Source organism: Gavialis gangeticus, unplaced genomic scaffold (genome assembly GCF_001723915.1).
Source record: "Gavialis gangeticus isolate Ggan-Ray unplaced genomic scaffold, GavGan_comp1, whole genome shotgun sequence".
Taxonomy (NCBI): domain Eukaryota; kingdom Metazoa; phylum Chordata; order Crocodylia; family Gavialidae; genus Gavialis; species Gavialis gangeticus.
The window spans coordinates 51,663,286-51,673,302 of record NW_017729034.1 but is presented as its reverse complement, the minus strand read 5'-3'; the positions used below and the strand labels follow the sequence as shown (position 1 = coordinate 51,673,302).

Below are 10,017 nucleotides of genomic sequence, written 5' to 3'. Positions count from 1 at the left end.
TTTTTTTTTTTTTTTTTTTTAATAACAAATGGGCAACATGCCACCTTGGAGTAAAACATATATAGAAGTTTCTTACTAAGCAGAACCCTCCTTAAACACCTCTACTACATTAGCATTAGCACGTTTGCAAACAATTGTCTATCTGCTTGTCCATCAATCCAGACAGTTTTATATAATAAGCCAAAACAGAAGTCAGACTTGAGATTTCAACTACTTAGAAAATTGTTGCAAAGACTTATATGTTTTATAGGTATAGGATACTCAGACCAAAACTTCAAAACTAATATGAAAAGACTTTTCTGGAAAAAATTCTTTAAATATCAGATAACAACAGCCTACCAAGTACAGCATGTCCCCATTATACATTTATACAGTATGCATATAATTCACTGAACCGCAGAAAACAATGCCACTCCAATTTTTTTGCCTGTTGCTGAAACTGTAACAGACTCCAATTACCTGCACGTTGGTTAAGTGTATGCCATTTTTCAGCCTCCCTGTGTGCCTAGTATCAGCTAACCAGAGTACAATTACATTACAAACGGTAACTAACTCCCTTCTGTGGAGCCTATTCCCTGTAACTGGTCCAGAAACAGTGAAGAGGAAGCAACTCTCAAAGGCCTATTAGAAACATTCAGAACAACAGGGGTTAAGTAGTTTCACAGGTGCTTACTTTCTTCCTTTTCAAGGCTTCTTATAGCAACCCTGAAAGAGACAACTGAAACCTTGAAAACGAGGAAAGCCAACACTACCTCTGAGAGCCTTATTTACTTCTTGAGCACTGTTTACATTGGGGTGGCCAATTTGCCCTACGAGTGCCACAAACAGTACAGACAGCCTCTGTGCATACTGCAGATCATAGAGGGGACAGGAAACAAAGAGGGCAGGAAGCAGAAAGCAGAGCAGGAGTTTGTGCAAGAAGCACGGAGTAGTGAGCAGAAAGCAGAGCAGATTGGACAGAGGAAGGGAATCTTAGCGAAGTGCAGGATTCATTTCTGGCCTGCCCACTCATTTACATTAGGTTTGGTTACATGCATTCTCTGGGTAGTACACAGCCTTTTTTCCATCCCACAGCTATGCACTTATACAGAGTCCAACGTACTTTCAGCAAATATTCAGCTGTATAAATATGTCAAGCTCATTAGCTAATACAATAATATTTACAAATTAGACATGGTCATTTGCATCAATTTCCCAAACTATGTAACTGTGTGAGAAGCTAAAAAACAACTTATGTCATGTACTATATTACAGCATCTTTTTTTAATCCAATTTTTTCAGATAATTTTAAGTAAACAGTCTACAGTAAAATTAAACTAATCCACAGAATGGAATACCATCATGTGAAAAATATATGTTATGTCCATTTCACTACGAAGTTCAGGTAACTTCCATAAGTTTGGCAAAGTCACATTCTCAAAACTTAGTCCTTGGTGTCAAAAAAAAGGAATAAGCTGGATTTGGTGGATTACATTTGCGTGGTCACTATCTGGCAGTATCACTATCTGACCTCCTAAACACTGAGGTTCTAATAAAACAGATGCAATTCAAAAGAAAGAAACTGTTCTTAATTCCTTTTTTTAGAGACAGAGTTGTGTATTTATAATGCATTCATTTTGATGCCAAATACTTACTTCACTTTCAGCAAAATGCCTCTCTCCTTTCAGACAAAGGGAAGAGCGTCTAAGAGTCTTCTCATCCCCATCATCAAATACTGTTACCAAGGGGACAACGAAAAAACAAACAAACAAATAAAAACCCATGATTAGTTAATAATCACTCAGGATGAAACAGATAGGACAAAAACATTTAGAGAAATTTTTTACAGAAAAGTTATAGTACTGTTTTCCTAATGAATATTTAATCCAATAACTTCAGTTCAAAGTAGTTGCTCCATTTTTTCAAAACTATTTAAAATCCCTTTTATATAATCTAATCTATCACTTAATCATGTCCAACTCATGGGAGAGGATTCTCCCATTAATCAGACAGAAGTAAAAATTTGTGACATTTGTCTCAGTTTTTAAATATCCATTATTAACAAAAGCAGAATTCACACTATCTTCAGGTCTAACTTACTATGTAAGAACACAACTATGGAATACAGTAGATACTGCAGACTCTTAGCACCTTTGAAAGTCAGGCATGATTTGAAAACCAAACAAACAAAAACAAAATAACAGACACGCCAGTGAATGCCACTGAAAGTTTTGGCTTTATATCTCTGGTAATGTCATCTGCCAGGTCTATAATATGACACCAGTATCTGTCTGTCACCCAACAGAAACAGTGTGAGATTCTGTTAAACAAGCAAAGTCCCACCAAACAGGTAGTTAAGAGCAGCAAGTGGAAGATGAGAAGGGGAAAGAATTTGGGGAGTTCTGACTTTTAGGTTTACGTTATAGTAGGCTCTATTATTCCCAGAAACTGAACCAGGACAGTTGGAACCTATCTGCAAGCTACGAAACTGGGGGCATAACCAAGACAGCTACTCAAGCACACATCCTCTAGCTGACTCCAACTGTTCAACTGACAGGTGTGTACTTAAAGTTAGAAATTTACTACACATGTGTTGAGCAGGATTTTCAACTGATAACTCATTTATATGAAAACTAAATTGTTATTAAATCCCCTTGAGGCACGTCTTAATGAGGGTGATTTAAATGTCAAAGTTCAACTCTCAAAATATTTGTATCCTACAGCTACTTAAAAGAAACAGGAATTTGATTTCATGTTAGTCTGTGCTACCAGTAACAGTAATTTTTACTTCCCTCCTTAGCAAAAACTGTATTTTAAAGAGTAATCTTTGGCCATAAGCCAACACGGAAGAGAGTTCAGCTAAAAAAGGAAAGTTTCAGGAAACCCTCTTATCTCATCTTTTTCACCTCTCACCAGCTCCTCTGCTCTGTTAAGAAACAATGCTAACCAATCTTGGCCTATTTCTTCCTCAACTGCCTTTACAATTCCTTCCATGCAAGATATATCGATAGATCTATATAAAGATTGGTTAGATATATACATATATATATACACTTTGGTGAATTGGGACCAAGAAAGCAATCCAAAGTCAAAGGGAGCCTATTTGTAAAGAATTCACTGAAAGATCAGAGCCTAAGGTATCTTAGCTGTAAAGTTACTAATAATTAGTGTGCTGGATGTTAAGCTACATTCTAGACTTAATCACTAATCAAAGTAATTCACAGAAAATATGAAAGCCTGAAAAAAACCCACTGGTCTTATATTTACATTTACAAGACAGGAAATATTCTCTTCCTAGGCTCTTGAATATTTTTCCTGGATGAAAAATCCAATACTATCTGGGACAGGCTAGAAAACAGCACCTCTGGACTCACTTCCCCAGTCCAGTTTCATCACTTAAAGGAAGCAGTACACTAAATGGTGATACAGTATGACAATTTTTACAGTGTGAATTTCTCTATTTTGTGAAGGGTTTCAAGAAACTAGGGGACTGAGGCCAATTATTGCTGTAAGGGATGTGTGGCTTTTGATGATACACCCCAACTAGTCAGCTTGGGTAGGTTTCTTCCCTTGGCTGACCAAAGTTGAAAGCAGCAGGTTCTTAAGTCAGAAAGAGTTAATCAGCACAGCTGAATTTCTTTATGTAATCAGGGGTTAAAAACAGTCTTCCTTCTTCAGACACCAAGCTGACTATAAAAGAAGAAAACAATCAAAGCTTGGTAGGTACCTATGCTATTTACTCTGGACAGTAACCCCATGCACACTGTGCTAATTTTTCTTAAATTTGTTTGTCATCTACTCCCTGCCTGACAGGACCTTAACAAAAAAGGATATTCTTCCTTTTGCTAAGCAATAACAAAACAAAGTAATCAAAGGAGGAGCTTCTTTATATTTGGTTAAAGACAACTTTGTGTGACCTATGGAGAGCAAACAGTTCTGACAGACATGTATGCACTCTACTGTACCCCAACAGATCTTCAGAATGAACGAATGGGGCAGCCTATCCTGTCGTCTACTGGGCAAAGTTATGATATTGTATTGCATTTAAAAGAGGGATCCTGAAAATGGAAGCTACAAGGAAAGCCAAGAGGTCACTGTTTCAGGCCAAGTCACTCAACTATAAATAAACCACTCCAAATTTGTTAGAGAAAAAGCAAGCTTGCCCAACTGCAGGTTTGGAAGTAAGGTTTCCAAGTCAAGCTCCAGATATCAAAGAAACCAGGTATTCATACATATACAAAGTTCAGAAATGTTGCAAGCAGATGACTTATGCTTTGCCACCAAACAAGGTGTACTGTTAACTATATATCCTTGTTGTATACAATAATTAGTGTTCACGTTGTATACAGTTATAAGTAAAAAAAAGTGCCTTATGCTGGTATAACTATTCCTGGAGGGAAGAGGAATAAACTAGAACAGTAAAAGGTACCTTTATTATACTGATACAACTGTGCCTCTATTATAGGGGTTGTACTGATTTAAATGTTTCGGCAGGAACACACACCCAAAACCAATATTATTATTCAAAATCTGTTGGTAGACAAGGCCTTAGCCCTACATGTCTTTAAACTGGCCCTGCTACTTAGCACTGTAGATCATACACTTCAAGGGGCCTCAAAATGGGCAATTCTAGAAATATTATGAGCCACAATGCCACACCGAATTAGTTTCTCTCACACAACAATTTGCTGTAAAACTTCTTCAGTGTTGTCTGCTTGGCCAAGTCAAGTTTTTAGATGATTAAAGGGTTTTGTGGCTGGGGTCACTTCTAATTAAATGATGATGCACGTATTTCTTAATGGTGCTGATGTAAAGCTAGACAAACTGGCTGAGTAAGGAAGCTAGATGTAAAGTGACCCTTTTTTTTCTGTAGTATAGCCACCTCTTTCTCAGGCTGAATTTCCAAGTACAAATCTGTGAACCAGCTGCCTTTACAATTTACTCTGAACTTACTCGTACTTTACTCGCTCTGCTGAACTGCTTACTTCATGCATTAGCCACATCACACGCTACTTGAATTCCATCCAGATTTCAGCCTTTTCAGAATTCTCCAGCAGACCTCTTTACTTACACATTCACACACTATAACTTTACTGTAACCCTTTACCCTGAGACATTCAGCAGCTATTCAGTAATATTACTATTCGGTAATATCACTTCCTCTTGTCTCCATTTCCCTGCAATGCTCACTTTGTTGTAGTCTAGCTTCTGGTCTGTTCATGCTTCTCATCTTACTTTCTCATCTTCAAGAAGAGAAATTACATATGTTATAACACCTACCTGGAACTGCAGATCTATTTCACAGGCTGCACTCATTTTCAAAATGTAAAACTATCATTTAGGTCAGAATTCCCATAGTACTCCTTATGTGAAGTCCTAATCTGCCAGATCAACAACCAGTTTACCACCAGCAACCCTTAGCGCCTCTCAATGGTCACAACTGATAATTTTTCTTCATGCATCCTTGCAACACTTGAAATCACTTTGATTTTTACACGCCCATTCCAGCGTGCAAGATAATTAGTCTGCTGGTGTAAAAACTTAAGAGACTACAGTCTAAAACATGCTTCATTTAAAATAGCCAAGAACAAGACTGTTGCAACACAAAATCCCCATAACAAGGTAAGTGGATGTGAAAAGGGAAGCTACCAATAGACCTTACTTCCAAAAGTCCACCAGGAAAGGGCAATAACTTTTCCCTTCTAACTCAATGAAATGTGCAGGGGAAAAGGAATCAATATTCTTTTAACTACTGCTTTCTACTCTCCCACATCTTAGATTCAGGCCAACTAATGTTATTTGTTCTTGACAAATGATATATGTCTTCAGTGGTGACGCATACAGGGTGCATGTGCACCCCCTGACAGGCAGCGGTCCCTGCTTGGGCGATGGGCAGGCAGAAGTGCTGGTGCCCCACCTGCAGGTGCCAGTCAGAGAGCAGGGGCATCAGGTGAAACATTGCTGGCACCTCCAATCAGCCATGGAGGCCCCACCCCCCAGTCACTGCGGGGGCACACGCCCCCCCCACTCCTGACTCTGGTGGCAACAGTAGCCCATTTATTTCTTGTAGCAGCTTCACAATTACCCACTACACATACACGAATCACTGGCTCTTTTAGGATGCGCTGACATGTGTCAAAGAAAGACTGGTGTGCTGAGGAATCAACCCTGAAAAATTAAATGTGTCAGAATTGAGCCCACATGAGCTTTGCTAAGGTACCTTAACTAAACCATCCAAAGAAATGTTTCAAAACTTAAAGGAAAACAATATATTGGAAAAAATCAATTTTTAGTTGCTTGTTTACGGGAGCTATTAAGATGGTTAACTAGTTTTAAAAAGGTAGGGAAAGTGAATTCTGCAACCATTGCACTTTTAATGAACACTTATTTCACCTTATCAAATTTTATCCATTAGATATTCCAACTATTCAGAAGTAAAGTATCTAATAAGTATTCTAAACCAGCAGTGCTCAAATAGTGCATCATGTCTAAAACTTGGGTATTTGGTGTACCCGCACACCAAATCATGTAAAAGATCTGAAAAATCTTGCTGGTGTAACTATTTAGTATCTTAGTAGGAAACTTAGTTAAAGTTAACTCTTAAATATTTTATGGCAAAAACTCAAAAATTAAACTCGCTTAGTAGTTCTATTTTCTCTTACTACTCAAGAGTTATTCAAGCGTGGCAAAATGTTCTTGCTGAACATTGCAGTGTTGTTTTTTTACGGTCCCAATCCTGAAAAAAACCTTTGGTACACTTTACACAGTATTTCCACTGACTTCAAATGAGACTGGTCATAAAGTAAGTGTGCTTAGTATGTTAGTATCAAATCATGTCAACAGAAATGCACAGTACAAGAAACTCCATTAAAAATAGCTGTTGCCACAGACAAAGTATGTTTTGGTTGCATTAAGAACAGCTTCTGTTTTTATAAAGTACTTCTTAGCAAGAATACCTATGTGATCGATTTCCATTTTATTTAAACACATTTGCAGTCCCAAAGGAAGTTCCCCACCAAATTCAGAACTGATCAAATGTTGCAAAAAGTTGGACAAGTAACCTGTGACACATGATATTTTTCTGACTTGTATTTTCGGATCTAAGAATTATTTTCCTTACCTACAGTGTACCAACTTGCATCTGTTAGTTTGTTGATGACAGCTTCCTGGTAAGTTCCATCCGGACTCTTTACTTCTACAACAGTTCCTACCTAAAATACAGAAGCTCCTGAGAACGTTCAAAAAGATAACTTATCTGCATTAGATAAGTAAAGCATTTTCAGAAGTCAGCAAATCTTACTTAGAAAATGAAACAATAAAATTCTAAATGTCTTGCTTAGAATTATATACAACTTTGTATTTAAGAGCAATGATTTCTAAACTTTTACTGTTAAATATGCTGTACTTTCTACCTCTTCTTGAAACTGTGTTTTCCTCTTCAATGTGTTCCTTTGATTCTTCTAAATCCATCCAGCAAACTGAGTTGGTTCTTTCCAACCAGCAGGTGGGGAACAAGAACTGATTTGAGTGATGTCGTTTTCTTGTACAAGAGCTTGCCAGCTCAAATCATCCAGCTGAGTTTTCCAAAGTAAGAGAGACTAAAACCAAAGCCAGCCAAACTTCTTTGATTCAAGACCAAAATGTCCAACAGGCTTGTAACTATGTACTTGCATCCTTCCTTTTCACTTCCAGAACAAGGTGGCAATATGGAGATGAAGAGCTGCAGGGTGCTATTTAAGATCTCTCTCTCTCCTTTAGTTTTTGCAAAAGCAATCAAACTAAAATAATATCGAGCATTGTTGCTTTGTAATATTCTTCAATATTGCCCCTCTATTCCTCTTGCTGCCCTTCCTTTCTTATTTTTCCCTTTTGTTCCCCTCTCTTTCATGATCTTTGTTTAATGCACAGGGACCAAGTTGTAGGCACCGTGGGGAAGAAAGCCTTCTCCTTTCAACCCTATAGACTACACCTAATTAGAAAATCTGAGCCAGCAGGACCTTTTAAAGAAAAGTTGTCACCAAAGGCTTCCATAGGAACACTAGGCTATTATTTGAATTGGTATTTGAAAACCTAAGGTTCACATAAGCCAGTTTACACTGAAATATCAAAGAAAGCTGAAAGATTCTCAAAAAGTATACTTATATTGTGACAAGTTGCTGTATTTTGCCAAAGCTTAGATTGAGTGGTCACACTTACAGCACTCACATGCTGTATAACAGCTAATGAAAGCTTAGGAAAGGTTTAAATTTAAATGAGAGCAAATGTCTGTGTGAACACAAAAATAGGTTTAAACTTGACTTACGAAATTTTAGTTAATTCTCTATTAAATTAATCTAAAACCATGAGGTTAGCTGAGGATAATGCACATACTGCAGAGTGTAGTGTAGCACAAAGATGCCCAAGCTAACATTAAACATGCTAGCTCAGGTACCATAGTAGTATAGCTGAGAAGAGTATGGAGCTCAGGCTAATTTAAACTGCTGTCCCTGCAAACAGTCTGCAGCATAGATATATCCTTAAAAAATGGAGACATTGACATGTGTAAGACTTCCTTAAGATGAGACCCTTTTCAAGCCTGCATTAGAAAGCTTCCTATGAGGCTATTCTAAGGATACAGCACAAATAATTTAATAAAGAAGCACACCCAAGACAAGAATAGACAAGGTGTATTATCCTAACAAATATACTACTTCTTATAAGAAGGCAAAAAGATTTGTTCAACCAGTCAAAATAGATATATGACTACGCACTAAAGATGGGTTTGCTTCCATCCTGCCAGAAAAGGAGAAATATTAAAATATTCCCTCTAGATAGGGTGTCACTCCTTTTAACACACTGACTGCTGCTCAGACTTGGAGGAGATGCACCAAATTACCTCTACACCATTTGACTTAACTTGCCACTGTTGCTTTAAAATACAGAGCTGGTCTAAACACCCAAACCAGACATGAATTTCCAGCTCCCTTTCCATATGCCGTAGCATGTACTGCGCTAGTGATATGTCACAATTCACAAAATAACACTCTCTCTCACACACACACACACACACACACACACACACACACACACTTTCAGTTGTGTAAGGTCCTATATAACCAACCAGTAGAGGTATGCTGTGGGAATTCAACTTTTCATCCCTATTAATTTTTTAGTTTGGCTAATCAGTATTCCCAAAAAAGGTATCTAACTTTATATAGGCACAAAAACATCAGCATTTATTGATAAAGAATGAATTTTAAATTCCTACCAAAATCAAAATTAATTTATTACCTTTAATGGGCCCTTTATATGATCATCCTGCACTTCCACCGTTGAAGAATCATGTCTAAACGTTACCTAGAAAATATAATTCAATTTGATATAATCCAGCAGCATAAACATGTGTGGTATCAACAGTCCCTAATTCTAAGCTTGCAGGCTATCAGTACCCTGTATCTGTTTAACTTGCTGAAGCTATTGCTTGTAGATGTTTTACAAATATTGGCAGACAATTTCTTGGAAATGGTAATAAAATGATTTTAAAAAAATACTCTATGAATGATGCCTTTCAAATCCAGTGACAGACAGCAAAAGGTTTTGAACTATTTTTTACTTCTTAAGTATCTGGACAGCAGGATACCCCACATAATAAAAGAAAATGGGCAACTTCTTCAAACTCAGAACATCTTGTCCTTAAACAGACCGTTTTACTTTAATTCTTAAATCATGCGACTTTGACACTGTCTCTCACCCTGTTCTCATTAAGAAACTGGGGGACTGTGGTGTCGACACCTACACAGTCAATTGGGTCGCCAACTGGCTGGAGAGCCGCACCCAGAGAGCGGTGGTGGATGGGTCATTTTCGACCTGGAGGGATGTGGGCAGTGGGGTTCCACAGGGCTCGGTCCTTGGGCCCACACTGTTCAACATCTTCATCAGTGACTTGGACGAGGGGGTAAAAAGCACCCTGTTCAAATTTGCTGATGACACTAAGATGTGGGGGGATGTGGGCACGCTAGAAGGGAGGAATAGGCTGCAATCGGACCTAGACAGGTTACA

At 37.9% G+C, this 10,017-nt stretch overlaps 1 protein-coding gene across 2 annotated transcripts in view; it reads right to left on the bottom strand.

Moving 5' to 3' along the window:
* The window catches only part of ARID4B (AT-rich interaction domain 4B), a 185,908-nt gene that overhangs the window by 95,658 nt on the left and 80,233 nt on the right, over positions 1-10,017 (bottom strand). For both annotated transcript variants that reach the window (XM_019527131.1, XM_019527132.1), the window contains exons 3-5: positions 9,250-9,315; positions 7,100-7,190; positions 1,635-1,714 (exon numbers count right to left, since the gene is read on the bottom strand). In XM_019527131.1, the coding sequence (XP_019382676.1) occupies positions 1,635-1,714; positions 7,100-7,190; positions 9,250-9,315 (237 nt within the window). The remainder of the gene's footprint in view (positions 1-1,634; positions 1,715-7,099; positions 7,191-9,249; positions 9,316-10,017) is intronic.